This window comes from Stigmatopora argus, chromosome 16, assembly GCF_051989625.1.
Source record: "Stigmatopora argus isolate UIUO_Sarg chromosome 16, RoL_Sarg_1.0, whole genome shotgun sequence".
Lineage (NCBI taxonomy): Eukaryota > Metazoa > Chordata > Actinopteri > Syngnathiformes > Syngnathidae > Stigmatopora > Stigmatopora argus.
Window position 1 is genome coordinate 4,696,732 of NC_135402.1, and position 20,412 is coordinate 4,717,143.

General features: G+C 38.7%; 3 protein-coding genes across 4 annotated transcripts; 2 read left to right on the plus strand and 1 right to left on the minus strand.

Moving 5' to 3' along the window:
• Positions 1 to 354: 354 nt before the first annotated feature.
• scarb2c (scavenger receptor class B, member 2c) lies at positions 355 to 6,900 on the plus strand. The gene is made up of 12 exons (XM_077623228.1): positions 355 to 589; positions 849 to 1,006; positions 1,643 to 1,787; positions 2,060 to 2,251; positions 2,370 to 2,461; positions 2,691 to 2,810; positions 3,734 to 3,912; positions 3,987 to 4,105; positions 4,773 to 4,846; positions 5,094 to 5,145; positions 5,848 to 6,000; positions 6,130 to 6,900. Exons 1-12 carry the CDS (start codon positions 470 to 472, stop codon positions 6,166 to 6,168), a joined length of 1,443 nt encoding a protein of 480 aa, XP_077479354.1. The 5' UTR covers positions 355 to 469; the 3' UTR covers positions 6,169 to 6,900.
• Positions 6,901 to 7,681: 781 nt separating this feature from the next.
• On the plus strand, positions 7,682 to 17,308 carry LOC144091233 (uncharacterized). 2 transcript variants are annotated; one of them, XM_077623407.1, is made up of 10 exons: positions 7,682 to 7,892; positions 10,034 to 11,255; positions 11,467 to 11,680; positions 11,749 to 12,579; positions 13,875 to 13,951; positions 14,024 to 14,198; positions 14,267 to 14,375; positions 14,461 to 14,507; positions 15,061 to 15,601; positions 16,137 to 17,308. In XM_077623407.1, the coding sequence occupies exons 2-10, from the start codon at positions 10,089 to 10,091 to the stop codon at positions 16,219 to 16,221; spliced, it is 3,246 nt and encodes a 1,081-aa protein (XP_077479533.1). In that variant the 5' UTR covers positions 7,682 to 7,892; positions 10,034 to 10,088; the 3' UTR covers positions 16,222 to 17,308. The 2 variants fall into 2 exon arrangements, with proteins under 2 accessions (XP_077479533.1, XP_077479534.1); XM_077623408.1 differs by having other exon boundaries at positions 14,270 to 14,375.
• On the minus strand, positions 17,284 to 19,338 carry cimip2b (ciliary microtubule inner protein 2B). Its single transcript, XM_077623516.1, has 6 exons — positions 19,291 to 19,338; positions 19,054 to 19,189; positions 18,358 to 18,512; positions 17,820 to 17,946; positions 17,546 to 17,734; positions 17,284 to 17,414 (listed from the first exon to the last, which is right to left on the minus strand). Exons 1-6 carry the CDS (start codon positions 19,336 to 19,338, stop codon positions 17,284 to 17,286), a joined length of 786 nt encoding a protein of 261 aa, XP_077479642.1.
• Between the last annotated feature and the right edge of the window lie 1,074 nt (positions 19,339 to 20,412).

Sequence of the window (20,412 nt, forward strand, 5' to 3'; positions counted from 1 at the left end):
TAAAAGTAAAGGTGTTGCATCGTTACATTTTAGATAAACAAGTATTTTATAAACAAATATTTGAACAATGCATATTTTCAAAACGACAAGCCAACTAAAAAGGTACACGTGATGCGTTTGTTTTGTCAACTCGACAAGATCAGAAGGACAAACAAACACCTCAGTAAATTAAATAAATAAATAAATAAAAATAAACCTTTTACAAGGTGCTGAAAAATGTATGTCAAAATGATGTTCTTGTGAATTGGTATATTGAATATAGTGTATTGCATTTTGGTGGAAGGAGTAGTTTGACAAAACAGGAAGCCGTAGCCTGTAACTGTCTGGGCAGTAGTTAGTCTTTGAAATGCGGTAACTTCCGGGAATAACAAAACAAATACGCAGTCTACTCATTGAGGCTCAGGGGCGTCGTCGGTGGCATTTGTTATTGTCACCTGTCACGATCAGACGTCACCAGTGCGGATCCATCATGTTTAAAGCGTGTTTTGTTTTAGCGTACGGATTTTGTTCTTGTTTAATTCTCATTTTGGGTATCGCGCTAGCCTTGTCGGGCGTCTTTTCGAAAATAGTCGAGAGGGTGGTGGAAAAGGTAAGAGTTCTGATCTAGCCTGACATTTTGATTTTAGGATGCTTTTCATGATCATCAGGCTGATCAAATGTTAAAAAAAACTATTTGCTCGAATCGCTAATGTTAAGGAAAAAAAGCCTGGTGTGCTCAATCCTTCTCTGGCCTACTTTGTTGTGAAATACGGCCACACTATGACCTCTATTTCCACGTGATGCCACTTTCAGCTTGGTCAGCGTCTGTTTTGCAATATAACACTTTTTTCTGTGTTTTTTTCCAATAGGAAATCGTATTGAGGAATGGAACCGATGCATTTGATGCTTGGGAGGATCCACCGGCCCCGATTTACATGCAGTTTTATTTCTTTAACCTGACTAATCCATTGGAAATGTTGGACGGAGACAAGCCTGCTGTCGAGGAAATCGGACCTTACACTTACAGGTAATAAATGTGTTGTAACCTAATATTTTATTTTCAGTTGCTTTTATTTTTAAATATTTTTTGGTCCAGAAAGTGCAATAAACACCGAATAATTATAGACACATCTTGTCCAGAAATGGCATATAAAGATGCAGTTTACCCATCATTTATACAGGAATGCTATGTATGCAACTCATTGAATACAATATGGACTTCCAGTAAAATTGCTAGTAAAAGAACTGTTTTAGTGGTTGAGTGTTTATTTTGTTTCAAGTGTAACAGGTTGGGAAATAGTAAAACAAGATAATCAACTATTTCAGGCTCCCAACACTGTTCAAACACAGTGCAATGTATTATTTCTTCCTTATCATTGTGTGGTTTTTCATATTTTTAGTGTTTTGCTGCATACTTCATCCCGTACCGTACGTTAGAAATAGTTAGAAATTTAATGTGTGTGCTCGTCACAAGCCGTTGGTCATGCTGTGCAGGTTACCATAATATTTGGTTGCTTTTGTGCTTTTTAAAAACCCCACGATGGAATTATAATTCATTCATAATAACAGCACCCCTTTTCATCAACTAACGTCACATAGAAAGCAGTTTTCCATGGCCAATTTCTTTCCTTTACCTTTTTATTTATTGTTCAATCCAATCCAGAGAGTACCGGTTTATGGAAGAAGTGAGCTTTCAGGATAACGACACCAAAGTAACATCAGTCAACACTAAAACCTACATGTTCCAGCCTGACATGTCACGGGGTCCGGAGAGTGAGCTCATCAGGACTGTGAACATCCCTGCTATGGTGAGGACCCTTTAAAAAATTTTGGGGCATCGACAGCAAATTAACTTACCGTATTTTCACGACTATAAGACACACTTAAAGGTCTTAAATGTTCTCCAAAATAGACAGGGTGCCTTATAATCCAGTGTGCTTTATATATGGAAAAAAAGTGTCATTCGTTGAGGGTGCGCCTTATAATGCGGTGCGCCTTATATTCGTGAAAATACGGTAAGTCAATTTGACTTGAGAGGAGAGGCACCATAATTCTCCCTTTTCTCCCCCCTGCTGTCTAGACGGTGATGGAGAAGTTCAAAAATGATCCTTTTATTGCCAACCTCATCTCGTCCTACATGAAGCACGAAGATGAGGGCATGTTCACCACACGTACAGTGGGGGAGCATCTGTGGGGATACGAAGACGCTCTACTGAAAGCTATCCACGCTTTCAAACCTGATGTGGATCCCAATTTTGGACTTTTCTACCAGGTAGATAATCACATGGAGCTGAGACTTTATGTTATGGAAACTAGTCATGAGTTAAACTGCTATTTGCCCGAACTCTGCGTGTTTTATTGATGTGACCCCTTCTGGGATGTAATTACAGAACAATGCTACCAATGATGGTCAATATGTGTTCTTTACGGGCCAGCAAAACTACATGGACTTTGCCCGAGTAGATACTTGGAACAATCAAAGGTAAAACAAGCCCACATCACATTGCCTTTAACTTGCCTCATTATCCAATCAGTGAGCAATTGATTGAATGATATGGCATTTGGTTAAAGAGGACCAACTGACATATCGCGTTGTTTCATCATCTTGGACGATTTGACTTCAAATTGTCTCATGCAATTCTCTGCAAGCCATTCCTACTTCTACAATTGTACAGTTCAATATGCCTTTAATTATTTTTATTTTTTTGCAGCTCACTGAATTGGTGGACGACTGACGAGTGCAACATGATCAACGGAACCGACGGCGCCTCCTTTCATCCTGTCCTCTCGAAGGATGAAATACTCTACATGTTCTCCTCAGACCTGTGCAGGTGGCTCAGGCGACACTTTATTTGACTTTATTTTGGATTATCCCTAAAAGTGCAATGTACATTTGACATCAAATGACCAAAGCTGACAGCCAATCAGGTCCCTCGAGAAGCAAAACATATGACCGAAGCATCGGGAAGCCAACAATGACCGTTAAAGTCAACAGCCTGTTGTTTTCTCCCCCTTGTTATCTCCCTGTGTGGATTTAGTTAGCAAACCTCCCCTTTTCCATTAGACCACCTGTGTCAAAGTGGCGGCCCAGGGGCCAAATCTGGCCCGCCGCATCATTTTGTGTGGCCCGGGAAAGTAAATCATGAGTGCCGACTTTCTGTTTTAGGATCAAATTAAAATGAAGAGTATAGATGTATATTAAATTTCCTGATTTTCCCCCTTTTAAATCAATAATGGTAATTTTTTAATCCATTTTTTCTGTGTTTTTAGTTCAAAAATCATTTTGTAAAATCTAAAAATATATATAAAAAAGCTCAAATAAACATTGTTTTAGATCTATAAAAAACTGAATATTCAGGGCTTTTAATCCAGTTCTTTTAATCCATTTATTTAAAAAAAAAATCTAAATATTATATCTAAAATGGTCCGGCCCACGTGAAATCAAGTTGACGTTAATGCGGCCCGCGAACCAACCCGAGTCTGACAGCCTTGCATTAGACAGATCCGGATATGAAATTCATTATTGTTGATTCAGCTTGGCGAGGAATGAATGAGGTTTCTGTTTTCTTCTTATTTAGTGTGTTGCACTTCCTAAAACAACGATTCAATTCCTTCAATTGCATTTTTAAAAGAGCCTTAAATACCCCCGAAGATGGGTATTGTTATGCATAGTATATCCTCTGTAATTTGAGTGCTCCGCTTTCTTTTGCACTTGACTCAGTTTCACTTATTAACATCTTTCTGTCTTTCTTAGGTCTATATATGCAATTTTTGACACGGATGTGACGGTGAAAGGAATCCCCGGGTATCGCTTCACTCCCCCAAGTGAGGTTTTTGCCAACGTATCCATCAACCCATCCAACGCGGGTTTCTGCGTCCCTGCCGATAACTGCCTCGGCTCGGGCGTTCTCAATGTGAAGCCCTGCAAAAAAGGTGGGGAAATCTCACTTTTAAAAGATTTTCTGTTCCCTTTCTTGGATCATTTATCCATTCTGTACTGCTTTCAGAGGCCCCGATCATAATGTCGTCGCCGCACTTCTATCAGGCAGATGAGAAATTTGTTGAGGCGGTATTCGGCATGAAGCCTCGCAAGGAGCATCACCAGACCTTCATTGATCTCAATCCGGTAAGACATACCTTCACTTTACTTATCTTGTTTTTATGGCCACTTGGAGGCAGCGTAACGTTTCTCATGGGCGAATACTAGTGGAGAAAAAGGAATAACTAACCACTTTAGTCACCTTTTTTTTTACCTCAATTCATTCTTATTGTATATAAAACTTTTTTGACTTTTGATGTGTGCACTTTATGGTGAAGTTTTAAATCGAATCTCATTGCACTTTTAAATTGTATACTAATATATGGAACAAAGGCATTGAATTCAATATGTTTGATTTGTGTTCTGATTTTCACCTGATATTATTATTGTTGGGGGTTATTTCTTCTTTTCTTCTCTTCTTTTTTCTACATATTTGCTATTTAGACATGTCATGATTCTCTTAATTTTCACAAAAAATATGCTTTTCAAATATGATTCAAATAAATAAATAAAATGGATTAAAAGAGATACTGTAGGGAAAAGGCTCGGGCAGAATTACAATCCCATGAATTAATAAAGCCGATAAAGATGAGCATGTGTTTTTATCCAAGGTTTTTATTAGAAAAGAATGTTAAAGGATGAGAACCGAAGCAAAAAGTTGAGTTGAGTAAACATTGGATTTTTCAGTATGTGTTGACTTGTTAGAGTAGACACAGGTTAAATATATGTGACAGCTTTGTTTTTTGCTTTGCAGCTCACTGGAATAGTCCTGCAAGCTGCCAAACGTCTCCAGATCAACGTCTACATCGAGAAAATTGACACATTCAGGTTAGGAATTCAAATCCATGTAAATATATTTTCTTATCATTTTATTTGAGTTCATACTGCTTGAAAAATTTGTCTCTATAACTAATTTGTGACTGCAAATTAATGTCATGATCACCTTAATGAATGGACTTTCTGACATTAGTCTCATGGGAACCAAGATTATCAGCAGATATGATCAAAATTATGATAATCGCTAACAAATGCTACATACACAGTAATGAAATTTGAATATTCTTCTTTTTTTCAGTCAAACTGGAAATGTGAGAACAGTGATTTTACCTGTTGTTTATCTGAATGAGGTAAACACACCTAAACATACACCCCCGAATATGGTAGAAAACATGTATTCAATTTCACAACCTCTGTAGATCAATTAATGTCAAAGAAAAAAAATATTCATAACTACCTCGGTCACAGTCTGCAGAAGTTCCCCATCTTGTGGAAGACTTCCTGTGTGTGGTTCCAGTTTTTGTCCAACTTTACGTCTTTTGAGTCTGTATCCGTTTTTGCTACCGCAACCAAAATGGCGCCGTTCAAGTGGAAGCCGGTGGCGGTAGCTCCGTCCACTCTTGCTCGTTTCATGTTTTTGCTGCTTTCCTGTCTTAATGATTTGATTTGGCGATTCTTAATGATCCCATTTTACTTTGATTTGCTTTGTACTTTGTGCTTTGCTTTGTTGTTCTGTCTAACTTATAACTATGCCTTTTCTTGCTACTGGCACAATGAAATTTCCCGAATACAGGATGAATAAAGCTATCCAATCCAATCCAATTATTTGCCAAGGCCCCTTAGATTCAAGATATACTAATTCACTATATACATTTTCTTATTTTCCCCCTTTTCTTAATAAAACAAACACCCAAATTATCCACCTAGCTGTTGATCTTTGGTGGGCCGTAAATTCGTTTTGAAACCGGAAAGAATAATACAATAGTCATTTACCTGAAATGTAGTAAAATAAAAACTACTAGTCACATGTATAACATTTCTATTCTCCTCAGAGTGTCATCGTCGATGATTCATCGGTTGCCAAGTTGAACGCCGTGGTGGTGGAACAATACGTGTTGGTAAACATTCCTTTCATACTGATCGGAATCGGCATCCTGCTGGGCGGAGTCTTCATGTTGATGATGTGTCGTCACAAGCTACCTGAGGTAACTGGCATATTTTGACTTTTTGCGTTTTTTCTCTGTCATTTAAGTGTTTTGTTTGAAATATTGACTTTCTTTGTAAAAAGTATTCAAAATCATGATGTACTATTGCCGCCTCCCGCCATTTTGCAGAGTACTCCTGCAGAACGCCAGCCGCTACTCACGTCCTAAAGACAAGAAATGACACGCCACATTTTTCCCCGCCTCAGATAATTCAACCAATCTCCACCTTTTGATGTCTGTGTACGTTTGCTTGTGTGTTATACTCGGTTGCATCAACCTAGACATACTGAACTAATCAAAACAAGTAATAATAATTCAATTTTCTTTTTTTTTTTAACTTAAGCCCATACCCTGCTTATTTAGGCGTGAAGTGTCATAATTGCTAGTAGAGGCCATCAAATTGCGTACTTGTAAATAAGTCATTTTAATGCATATTTTATTGGAGGTAATGACAAATGAACGTAACCTGGAAAAAAAAACAGTATTGCACACTAACACTATAAAGGGAAGCTTTTTGTGTATTATCCTTCAGATTGTATATTTCCTTTAATTCCAGTAACTGTTGAAGAAATGCTCCAATCGTGTTCTTGAATGATTTTTTTTTCCCGAAGTGACCACTAGAATTGCTGCATTTTTTTAATGCCTGTTTGTATGTTTTGAAGTGAGTTGCATGACTTAAGTTACTCTATTAGGTTACCTGCTACTTTGTTAGTTGTGTAACAAGCAAAATACTACAAAACCGCTCACAGCTGCATTTTGCAGTTTTGAGATGGAATAGAGAAAAATGTTTACACGCTACTGTCATATATCATCTATGTACACGCTCAGAATCTCAGCTAAAACTTTTGGGACATTCGTCATAAGGCAATTTCAATAATAAAGTCGTCGTGCTTCAAATTATTCTGTATTTTTTTTTCTGACTAACTTCCAGGTTCACTCTTATTTTTCCTTTTTTTCTTTTAAATTATGGACAGAAAATGACAGTTTAAACTTAGAAAGGCAAGATCTTATTTGAATACTACCTGGACATTAAACGTTTTAATACAATGGTACTTATTTGTTGTTCAAAACAACCTTTTTTCATCCCTTGTTACTGTTTTTAATATTTTGTAGTGTGCTCACAGAAAAAAATAACATAAAAATACATTTTGCCACTAGAGAGCAGAAGTGATCTTTTTTCTTAAGATTGTGACGCATTTAAAAACTAAAATAATATAATACGTCTACTAAAATAATAGAGAAAATATAGATTTTTATTTGTCACTCTTAACAACTTTTTATTCAGGTAAGTTGTTGTTCATTACTTCATTTTGATTTTAGCAACATTTGGATTAAATGTCTATTGAAAATAGGTATTTTCTACATTAAAAAAAATATGTTTCTTGTTTTTTTTTACATTTAAATTGTATTAATGGTTACATTTTGTTAGAATTGATTTGTTTTAGATAAACTCACTACTAATAGAAAAGCACATATATTGTAGTTAGGTATTTTGTAGTATTTTGGTATGATTGAGTTTCTTTTGTAAACTGCTATGCATTTTTATTCCAAAACGTCCAGAATTGAAATCCTATTTGTCATTTTTGTTTTCAATCTTTGTATCTTGGATACAACCATCACTTTTTCCTCATTGGATGACCGTCAAATGACGTCACAAATCTTCCGAATGGATGATGCTGAACAGCAAGGGGGGTCTAGGGGGGGTTCTTGTCCGGACCTTGGTCGGGATTCAAAATCGATTTTACTTTGCTACAGAATGACCTATGCATAATATGGCCATCCTAAATCATGATCATTTTTTAATGTTTTGTTTTTGTCAGCATCTTTTTGCTTATTCAAGAAAGCGACCTTTCCAGAAGAGGATGGAGGTGACTTGCGACTGACGGCTGTTGGTAAGTGATAAACATCCTCGTGACTTGTTTTCCTACAAGTCTTGGAATTTGTGGGAATTGTAAATTCTTTCTTCAAGTCGAAGCTTAATGTATCTGATGTTTGTTATAATGGGAAATCAGACAAATATATGGTAACATTAGGGTTGTCAAAAGTATCGTTGTACCGAGACTGAAATCGTATAAGCAGACACGTTGTTTAATGGCAAAACTATTGATACTTGTTTATTTGTTTTTGCACTACCACAGCTCACTAAAAATGTATTTTTTATGTGATGAGTTTGATTTTGCATTACACAGGGTAATGGAGGATATTTTTGCATTTCCTTGGTCACTCATCAGATGGATTGGTTTAATTGTATTAACCAGAAACTTAAGTAGGGGTTTATTATAGTTTTTTTAAGAGCTCCATGTTTGGACGTCTGTCATTGTCGATGAGAAAAAACATTTATGTTTTTTTTTCCATGTAATGATGAAACTGCTGGAAATATTGCCTATTTTGGGAAGGCGTCAGACAGAAGTGACATTAAAAAGGAAGGTAGTGTTTAATGTTGAAAAACAATCAACAGATTATCGTTGTTGTTGTGAATTCTGCCAGATTAACCCAAATTCTCAAGCTTACATTTATTATCAAATGGTTCCTGAATCCTATTAGATTGTTATTCTATGTTGCCATGGGAGCCACAATTGTTTTTTTTACTGCTATTATAAACCATATTGTGATAAAGAGGATTACCATCAAACTTTATTTCTACTGGATCACAGTAGTTGTTCAGTTGCAAAATTAATATGTAGGGCGTTAGACAGGGCGCTAGACTAGCTACTTTTGTTGACGTTGTTGTCGAAATTTAAAAATAATGCAGGCCATAACCCTGAATTGGTCACCAATGAATACTAATAACACTTAATTTCACACATATGGTCAATTCAGTATATTGGCAAATGGCTACATGGAAAAATATATTTGCTATTGATCCTTTTCATTCATATTCTGAACCGCTATCCTCACAAGGGTCGCGGGGGGTGCTGGAGCCTATCCCAGCTAACTATGGGCACCAGCAAGGGGGACACCTTGAATCAGTGGCCAGCCAATCGCAAGGCATGCAAATGATCCATCATACCATTTTATCACAGAATAGTATGTATAAAACAGGTAGGAAAAGGGCCTATGGGTCATTTTATTTTTTGGGACATTTTAATGACTAAAAGGGGTTTTTGAATGAATGCTTTTGAGTTAGCAGTGAACAAGCATTTCCACAGAGCATAGCCGGCAGTGATTGTCTGCAGTGCAGTTGACCTACTTACACAGGCTGGCTAAGTGAAAGACACAAACACTCCGCAAGGATCAGGCTAAGAACGATTGCGTGTTTCTTTATTCCAGGAGGCGAGCACACTAGGATGAGGGATTTGAATGATTTCTTGTGTCTACCTAATTTGGGGATGTCATGTGAGTAGGATTTAACATGACTCTATAGTCTGATTCTTTGCATGTTGAGCATTCAGGGACAGCAAAGCATCTAAAATTGTTTGGGTGAATCATCATAAGTCACGTGTAAAGCAGGAAAACCCCAATGAAAGATTCAAGCCCCAAAGCAGGCAATGTAACACATTTTATTAGGGTACTTTGGAATCGAATAGCAGTATTTGGAACAGGGAGGAAGCCAGAGTACAAAATAGTCAGAAGAAAGATCCAGACTTCTCATTAAAAATGCAACATAGTGTACATCGATAAATTACAGAAAGTGCATTGTAATGCAGGCTGCAACATGTGAGCAGATAAGTGAATTAAAAAAATGTGAAAAATAAAATAGCATTTGCTTCATTGCCCAAGTTGTTTTTTCCCCTTTCTAAATTGACTGCTAATAATTATATTTGGGTGGCTGGACCTTGTCACCAATGCACGACGGCGGTTACAAACCCAAATTTTCCTTGAAAATTGTTATGAAAAGCAGTACAAAGGCATTAACATAAAATAATTGACAATAATTCAGCATGCGTTGTTATGCAAAAGAACCCTGTGGACCAACCACTAAATAATAATAAAAAGTCAAATAAATATATTAAGCTAAATCCTCTATTTGCTTCAACTCATTTCTTCAAAAGTATACCCCAGCAAAAACATATACTTTGTTATATATTTGCAGGCTTCAGCTTCCACAACATGATGACGCTCTTTATCATTCATCTCAATGCAGCAGTATGATTGGTGCGTCCAATCTCTCGGGGGACACCCTGATTGCGTGCCACTTGCCGCTACTTCCGATTCCCGCATGGCAGCTTCCTGTCCAAGCCCTGTGCGGTTCCAACAGGAAGCCCGGCTCCTCTGGTCTGCTCAGAGCAGCCTCCCTCCCAGAGCAGGACAAGATCAGCCAGGAGCATCCCATTGCTCCTAGTTTGAAGCATTTTTCGAACAGTTTAAGTCGTCTCAATGAGGATCGAGTAGAGGAGGATGAAGAGGACGGCACCAGCGACGGCATCTCTGCCTCATCCCCAGAAGAAACTAGAAAGGAAGAGGTCCGAGGCGGAAGAAGTCAACGATCGCACAACTCGTTCCTTCCCAATCCAGACCCGGATGAGGACGACGACTTCGGTGATGGAGACAATCTTCACAGATATCATGAGGATTCCTCTTTCGTATTGCACGGGACTTCCAATTGGGACAAGAGCACCGATAAAGATGGGGTCCTCGCGAATGTCGTCTGGAGTCGTGAGGTCTTACTTCAGGGTGAAAGACCCCATGTCAAAGCACTGGATGGAATCCCCAATCACAACTCCTGCTGTATCCACAACCACCACAAGTCTTCATCTGGGATGTTCCCAAAAAGTCAAACGGATTACGCCAGTGACTCTTCTTGCGGCAGCTCTGATGGGATTCTGGTGAACTTCTGCGCCATGTACAATCGGAGCAACAACCTTGCTGGACTTCATGAACTCAGCAGCCCCGAGGCTTGCGGGTCCCGGTCATCCGAGGGGTCGGTATTCCTCAACCTCCAACCTCTCCCGAGGGAACGCAATCAGCAAACGATTCAGAGTCCTTTGAAAGAGGATCTTCTAAAGACCACCTCTTACTGGTCACCTCAGGAGCTTGACTCAGACCACGCTCTTTACCCTGCGGAGGATCCACCTCCTCCAGGTCTCTCCTCTCTGGAGGTGTCTGACCTCAATGCCTGTCTTCAAAGCCAAACTAAACTGGTCACTAGCACTAATCCAAAGTACTACGAGCTGGTAACGTGCGATCTTTTGTCCCCGTCGCCTTGCGGAACTTGGTCTAACGACACAGGCTGCCTTGAAGACCAGAGCATCGGGGGCACTGAGCATCACTTTGTCAGTCCAAAGATAAGAGGGCAAGAAAATAAAGACATGGAGGTATGGTTAAAACCAAAAATCGCTCTTTACCGATGATTCAACTAATAGCCAGTAGATCCGCAGTCATAAGTCATCCAAAACTCCTAAATCAATGATTAAAAATGGTAGTATTTAAAGACAGCTAGATTTTTATTCAAATCCAGAATGTGATATATTTTTAAATGCTTCTCAGAAAGCTGTTCTGATCCATCCTGCTTCTCTTTTCTCTCAGGATGAACAAAGGGAATACCCTATGAGCCATGATTATCTTCTTGCTAGCACTTCTGAAGAGAAATACCCCTCAAGAACCATCAACCACATCCGGAACAGTTGCCAAATACTCTGTTTTCGTTGCTTCAATCATAGCTGTACATGCCAGAGTACAAACAGTACAACAGCTCCGAAACGTCGAACGTCAAACCAGGAACAATGTCACACTGAAGACGGTAAGGTTTTGAGTACAGGACAATTACATTCCAATCACGTGATATATGTTCTTGGTTATTTCTTCCAGGGACAAGTTTGATCGGCTCCAACAAACCACGGAGGCCAACATCTTTACCGATCCAGCCTATCGTGCTTGACCCTAGGGACAAATGTCAGTCCAACACCCAACCGCTGGGTTGTCTGGTGGAGCAATACTATATGAAGCAGAAGAAGAGCAAGAAGTCTTGCAGCTCCCAACCAGGTTTTAAGCTGAAATCAAAGCCATATTCCATAAACAACCATTTCTCCATAAGCCTGGGGGATGGTTCCAGCTCCGACACCTGCTCCACTTGCTCCCCGAGCCCAGAATGTGTCCATGGCCGAAATATGTGGTCTCAGGCCCACCATAGTCCGAGGCCAGCCAATACAAGAATGGGTGTAAATCATACCAGTTCAAAATTCAATCAAGACCCAAATCCACAAACTGGTTCAGAATTGCTCCAAGGCCCATGCCAGCCAAAGTTTGTTCGAATTCCAACTTACCAGGATCTTGTTAGCCTATCCACCCCTGCGGAAATCAATCAAAGACATGGTCGCTCCCATAACCCAAGCTTTATTGAGTCAATTTTCTCTGATAGCTTAGCCCATAACAACGACCCTGATCAAGAAAATGTTCTTCCAAAGACTCCACAACCTCCAGGTTTTAGTTTATCCGCTGCACTTTCCTCAGTGGCCCCTCTTTCTTCTTTGGGTTCTCTTCTGTCAATGGCTACTTCTGGTGTAAACCATCAGAAAACTCTGGGGGGCATCCGTGTGGGTCAACATCATGAACCTCTGCTCACGAATGACCTGCTGGCAACGGACATCTCACCTGCCACTTCATATGAGTCCCTGTCAATCAGTCATCTCCAGAGGAGAGGTGGGAGTGATTTTATTAACCCTTTGGCTGCCCGATGCTGGAAGAATTCATGCTTCCGTAAAATTGCGTTTTACCTACAATATATGACGTTTCTATTTCCGTCTTTTGTATACATTTGGAGACCGTTTCCAATCCTAATAGTATACAAAAATGAGCTTTCTGAGATAATTCATATTTATTGTGAATATTTTCTGGGGAAAATTATAACTTTTTAGAGTTTAAAAGACGAAAAAAATCCAATAAGATGTTCGTCCGCACTCCTTTTGTTTACGTTGAAACAGCTGGGATTATTTCTTCAAGATGTTTTCATTTTTGCCAAAAATGTGCTTTAACCAGTCAAATGGTTAAATGTGCAACATGGAACTGAATATCAATATAAATGATTTGACTTTTGTGGGGGTTGTCTTACTGGTGAGGGAACTCTCGTGAAAAGGATTTCACATTTTGCTTCAGTGGCGCTTTCAATGCCCTTTAGGGGCTTCCTCTCAAGCATGACCTATTTTTAACTCTCCCTGCACGGGATTGGCTGAGCCATCTGCTTGCAGGCCTATGCGAGAGCACAGAAATGATGCGGTAAAAACAGCGCTAATGATTAATCAGCGTCATAAATATTGGAGTCACTTTCAATCCTTAATGAGTGAAATTTGAGCCGAGCGATGGAGCGAGCGAACTCGGCGGCATTGCTGATGTGCCGTGAGTGAGACGTGCCCCTAAAGGCAGCGTCAGCATGCATAAAGAATTCACTGTGACATTTGCAGAGACAAGCCGGCCTCACATGAGGAAAGGCATTCTCACTTTTATGAGATGACCTAGTTATTGAGGAGAAACTGGTAAACTTGTTACTGCACTCTGTTTCATTTAAATACATAGAAAAATCCACCAGTACAAAAAGGCAAAAATTCTCAGTCTAATCTAAAATACATTTATGGTGTATTTTTTCCATTATTTTCATTAGCTAATTTATCAGGCATGAAGCTGTAAAGCATTTTTTTTTGCTCTTATGCATATATTTTTCAAAATACTTTCACTTAGGTAGAGAAATTAGGCAGAAAGTTTATTTGTATGATTTTTTTTAACACAGTTATTACTGATGACAACCAATTCAGACTCCAGCACCCCCACAATCTTAGTGAGGATAAGCAGTATAGAAAATGCGTGCATTCATTAATGATGACTGGCCATAAGATTTGGCACTACCAAGTTAAAGAAATCAAAACATTTTAGCAAAAGAAGGTTTTCAAAATGATTTGTTGCATATGCAATCATTTTTTATTGTGATTTATTTATGTGTGCAGGTTTGCTGAGGGCTGTGAGCAGGGCAGTGGACTTAATTATTGCTCATTTTGGTAACAGCAGAGACCCAGAAGAAAAGGTGCATAGATTATGCTTAAGTTTATATTGTCTTATATTATTATGTGTATTTTTTTTACTGGTTACACCATAGATCCGTCTGGGAAACAGCTATTTAAGTGTTATGATAGCCAGTCTGGTTCTGGATCATCTGTGTCCAGCAATCCAGAATATCCTCGAAGACGGACTCAGAGATCACAAATTAGATGTTGTCGTTGGTCAGCGTCGTAACTCCTCCTGGGTCGTAGTGGAGGTCTCAACCAAGCCCGGTGATTTGAAAATAGGATTTTTATAAACCTCTGTTTTCACTCCTAACTTCCTTTTCCCTTTTGTCCAGCAGGTCCTTCAACCAAAGCTCTCCACAGCCTGGTCTGTAAAATCATCAAGTGTCCACAGCTCAGCAGCCACAGCATGCGACTGAAGGCCTTCCTTATGGGTTTGCTTAAGTGAGTTTTACTTTCTATGAATCTTTCGCTTTGTTCTAATGCCAGAAAGGCTGCTTACAATGTTTTTTTACTCAACATTTTTCAGTTTGAGAGCTTTGGAATTCTGGCTCAGTCACCTCCACAGTCAAAGAGGTGCGTGCTCATTTTTCATTTGTGTTTTCAGTTAATATAAAAAAGTATTTTCCAGTTTCAGCCATTTTTTTTCTTTATCTTGGCAAAAAAAACATATTTTCATACGCTTTAATGGTCTTGCATGTTGGCTTGAAGACTCACTGATGCATTTCAATATTTATTGACAAACAGAAAATGAAAAAAATGTTGGTCATTTCTTAATCTGGACACTCAGGACTCTATTAATTATATCAATATCCTATATAGTATGTACAATATAATTCCTGAGCTACTCTGCTCCAGGCACAGGTTAGAATACTGTTAGAAATTTCATAAAATGGATCCGACTGGAAGATCGGCGAGTGCATAGTGGCCTTAAAAAGTTTTAAATTGTATCTTTTTGAAATATGTAGAAACTCTGATTTGTTAGAAAGGGATTCAACCAAGTGGACATGCCAAGTAAAAATGGTTATCATAAATTGAATAACATTCTATAATGAATTGTCTCCTGTTTTATACTGTGTTTTGGTATTAAAACCTGTATATGTTGAGCAATGTTTCTCTTTTTGCACAGGTGTGGTGACTTCACACTACCACAGCTGGGGCTTCCTGTCCATGTCACTGGATCGATGTCAGCCTTTGTTTCAGGAACTCCTGCTTCTCCTGCAGCCTCTTTCCATCCTGCCCTTTGAGCTTGACCTGCTCCTGGAACCAAGACTGTTACATAATCAACAACTATGCTCGCTGGGGGAGTGTCTTTCCCCCTTCCCGCCTTTCGCAGGCAACTCGGACCACTGGACCAATGTGTATTTACAGTACACTTCTGAGGATCTAGCTTTAAAGAAGGAGAATTGTGAAATCAGCAGAAGACAGGTGGCCTTAACTCCGGTTCCAGAACAAAGAAATGTAAGAGAGGCTCATGTCAGTAGCCAGAACAATGTTCGGGCTGAAGCTCCGATACGTGAGGACTGCGGGAATATGGAGAAAGATGACGAAGCCTCAGCTCGGGTTAAGATTGAGAAACCCTGTCAAGGTGGACTGCGGTGGGCCAAACTTTTTGGAGCTGCAAATGCTTCTACCGGTCTGCAGACTTCTTCTCAGCATCAGGTCAAACGGTACGTTTTGATATGAATTTGCTTCGGTCGGTGCCTGGAAAATTCTGGTAGGAAATACATTATAGAAAGGCTCATACTAGGACTTCCATTTCTAAATCATTTTCCGTTAGAGGCAAAGAATTTTAGGGAGTCGCACACCCCGAAGTTATTGCACAGAAGGGATTGTGTGTCGTGCTAGCGCAAGTTCAGAGTCCTGATGGCTGTGGGGAAAAAACTGTCCTTAAGTCTATTTGTCCGTGCTTTGTGAGACATGTAGCGTCTGCCAGAGGGCAGCAGCTGGAACAGGTTGTGACCAGGGTGGTATTGGTCCCTGACAATGTTGACATCTGACAAGGTTGTCCTTTGCCACCAATAGTGTTCATAATAAGACATTTTGGTGCTTTTGGGGGGTTCTGGAGCCCCTGTATTGCAGGGATACCATGAACTTGTGGTATTTTACAAGAGTTGTGATCCAAATTGTACTTAATTTTAGTTCATTCATGTTTCTGCCATATTATCTGCTGATCTCGTTTTTCTCCAATGACTATTTTTCCAGGGGCGATCGTCCGTCAAGGTGGCTGAATCTTGACAGATCACACCTTGGACTCTTGACTCAATCTTTCAGATCACTGAAGCCTTGAAGCAGAGAGACTGACAAAGACTGCTGGGCAAGTTTTTACATAAGAAGTCTTCCACACTACACTCCAGCTAAGGCGTTCGTTCTGCTGCACTAATCACAGAGAACACGAATAACAAGATTAACAGCTTTGGCAGCCACCCTCGTCAAGCATTGCCCGTACTTAAATCTAAGCTGAGCCCGTTATTAAAAAGTTTGTCGTTAAATTTATGTGCTAAATCTTTTTGAAAGGTTTCTACCAGACGGATAGAATGACTCATAACGTGTGAACTTAAGTTCTTGTCAAACAATCAGAATAGGCGCTCGAGTCAGGATGTAGCTTTAAAATTAACTTAAAAGTGAAAGTCAGTTACCCTATATGGGGAATAATGGCGCTAATACCCATAATGCAATGTGTCAATGTATTCTTGCAGGGTGTTGTCTAATCAATCCATTATTTTTGTTGGTAGTCTTCGGTCATAATAATTTTGTCATTTTCTGGAATACCAAAATCCTTAACTATTTTATAGATTTCACCTTTTATTTCCACGTTAAATTTATTTATTCAACTCTAAACTTAAATGTACTGTATGTTTTAATTGGAAGGATGCCAGAAGAAGCCTAATACAGATACATTTTCCTTTTTTTCTGCTATAATGCATCATAAAACAAAGAGTGAAGTCCCCAGATTCAAGTTATTTATTGGATTGACTGTTTTATGATAATTTTTTGCATGTTTTTGACATGTTTGCATGGTTCTGCAAAAAAAACAGTTGGTTCTACAGTACATCTTGTCTGTTACTCAATTTATGTTTGTGTGGATGATTTATAAATGCAGTTTAAAGTTTGTAAATGGTCCCATGGAAATATGTCTAAAATCCTCTAGTATAAACAATAGTAAGCCATACTGTAAACCTTTGTTTTGTTGGACTGCTAGTTTAAAAAAAAGTGTATGCATTGAATATAAACAAAGATTTGCACATTAACTTGCAATAATCAATGGAATGGTGTGACGTGTAACAAATGTGCGTTGAAGTGGATCCTTTAATGTCCAAAGACAATCATTTCAATTAAAATAGTAGCATATTTATGAACAAAAACTTTTATGGAAAGCTCTTTTCTTCTCATTATTCTTTGTGTTGCTTTTTCCTGTGGCATTTTTCTCCAAAGCTTTCTTGGAAAGGCGACCAAAAGTGTGTCCGTACATGAATTTGTACCCTGTGGGATGGTGTAGTAGTTAGTCAACAGTAGCAAAATGTGTTTTGATGGGAAAAAAGTGAGTATTAGTGTTCTATTAGGTTATTTTAAGGATGGTGTACACCTCCGTCAATATTTTGGTCTATACATACCTGGGATATGTCCTGTGAAAGATGGAACCACACCCTTGTGGTGTGATTGATAGATTGTACGAAGGGACGGGATCGGGCGATCGCCGTCGTCCCGTTGCTGCTTCCCGGACTTGGCGAGGGCCTCGTTGGTGGCGACGGGATAGCCTTTCCCAAACAGGAAACGGTATTTCGGCACGTGCCCTGTAAATCCTTATCCATTTTCGTGGTTATTTGGGGCTTTGCCGAAATTAAATTGCTTCCTTTGAGTAGGTAATTTGTCAACTGTTTGCGATACCTGACATGTAGTATTTACTGGGGTGGTCATCATCCAGTGGTTTTGCAATGGGGTTGAAGCTCTTTGAAGGGTTGTAGGATACGACTTTATCCAAAACTTCAGTTAGGGGGACCGTTTGCCCTTGGACCTAAAAACAATTAACTTGCATCAGCTTTTTTTTTGCTATAAAACTAATTTTCCTGTGAATGTTGCTATTTATGTATATGTCCTTCCTCTTTGTAAGGTGGATGACATTACACTACCTGAAACGGAGCTTCTCCATTCATAATTAATGACTGATTCAAACATGCTAATAAAGGCACACTAGGTGCTTCTATCGCTACCGTCTAATATAATCTAATTCAGGAGGTGTATTAAAAAAAACTGCCTTTATGATGAAAATGGTAAATTGTGTAAAAGTAAGGTGAGGTTATTTAGTATTATTATTATTTTCTGTGCTCTGTGATGCCTTCATGTTGCTCTCAAACTCTGTGTTTGATTTTTATAGTACATAACTATGGTGCACAGTTCAAGTAAAGAGAGGAATTAAGTTTTCTACTTTTGGCTGTTGCTGGGTGGAGTTGACAGCAAGTGATGGATCTGTTGACGCTTGCTGGATATTTGCATACATCTCCTGGTAAAAGTCAGAAAATGCTCTCTGACATGTTTCAGAGTAGCTACAGGCAATGTAGTTCTGCCTTTTGGGGATGAAGCCTACAAGTATAAAAAAAACAAGTGTCAGGTAAGTAGGTTAGGCTATAGCACCCCCAACTCTGACAGTGATGAGGTGAGTTGAAAATGGTATTGAAATCATATTACAATGCACAATGATGTTTGTATTTTATGTTACAGAAAAATAATATTAGCGCTCATTTGCTCCCAAATAATACTAAATACTGTTTTTGGTTCTGGTTGTAACAGATGATGCACGTTTTTATTTCAGTAGGGAAAGATGATTTGATATACTGCAGTTTTTGAGGTAGGAGTTTATTATTTATTTTTAAATTATTTTAAAACATTGATGGCATAGGATTTGTGACGTGACGATTTTCAAACTATTTCATTGGTTTCAGTTCTATGGTGTTTTTATTATAGTAAAACAAAATTTCAGTTCTACTTAATAATAAGTACTAATATAAGTACATATCACACTTATTTAATGATTATTTCTTAAAAGGGGTGAGTACATTAGAACCAAAATAATTGACATTTAGTAACCTACAGTCACAATTACATGTATTTGTAAGATATCTACCGGTGTAACCTGGCAAGATCCGACCAGCGTGTCTCTCTGGGATAGTTCTTAGGCTCCCAGCAGAACCCGAGCCCAGAACTGAATTCCGCATATCACCCATCCTCCGGGCCATAAAATTGCCCTCTTTCCTATGTAGCTGTGGATGATAACACATGCACAAATTGAATTTTTCCCACTAAATAGCTGTACAAATGTAATTCTAAACCCTCTCTTGAAATACTAGAGAAATGTGCTCACCTTGTTATGAAAAATGTGGATTGTGCTCTTACAGAATCTTGTTATCATTCTGTATTTCTCTCATGCTGGTGTTCCGAGGGGCCCCAACGATTCACCTGCATTGTTGTTGACTGGTTGCATAGGTATTGGTTTACCTGGTGTCTGTACACAATCGCTATGAAACAAAATGAGGCAGAGGCTCTTACTCACTAAAAGCCATGTTTAATGACATTTAAAAATGTAACATGGATAAGCAAAATGCTGATGTAATTTTCTAGGTGGCAGAATAATCAGTACATTTGGTTTATGGTCATTTTTTATATTGTGAGATAGACCAAAGTAATGTGTAACAGCGTTCTCTAGTGGTGGTTAGTCACAATTATTGGGGTGGGGGGGCAGAGTCTTTTAATATGGCAATTTGTCTCAGTAGTGTTGGAGCTGGATAATTTCAAAGGTCACTGTTTGTATGTTTTTGGAATGTGGGAGAGATTGCGATGGTGGGAGTTGGAGAAAGTTTATTTTCATTCAAATCAGCTGTTATTTGTATACATGTGTTAGAAAAGGAGATAAAATTGTCTCATCTTGGATATTAAAACAACCATACACGATCTGAACATCTCCAGTACACTTGTTCATTTGGTTTTGCGCAAGAGCCATTGTGAGTAAGTCTTGTGTGTGTGTTTTATGTTGGAAGTTCAGATAATATCAGCTCATAGGAATGTCCATTCTACACATTCCTACTGTCGTGCAGATTGTCAGCGCTGTTGTGAAATATAGTTGCAATCTTCATGGGCATACACTGACAGAAACTGTACAAGTGAGTCACAATGACAACTTGATACTTATTGAAACGTCACATCCTCCAGGCTTAGAAAGTAAAACATTAAATGATCTGCCCCCATAAAAATGGTTCACTTTCAGGACATTGTTGAGTCAATTATACAGTGATAAGATATGATCTATATATTAACTCAGGATGAATTTCTTTGTCTGAGTCATCTAAAATTAATTTAAAAAAAAATTAACTTCTTCATAGCAACCATGTGTATAAATAAAATGTATCCATAAGTGTATGCCATTTTTCAATGGAAACTTTTATCAACAAGGTGCAAGACAGATTACTTTATTTGAGCATTTTCATAG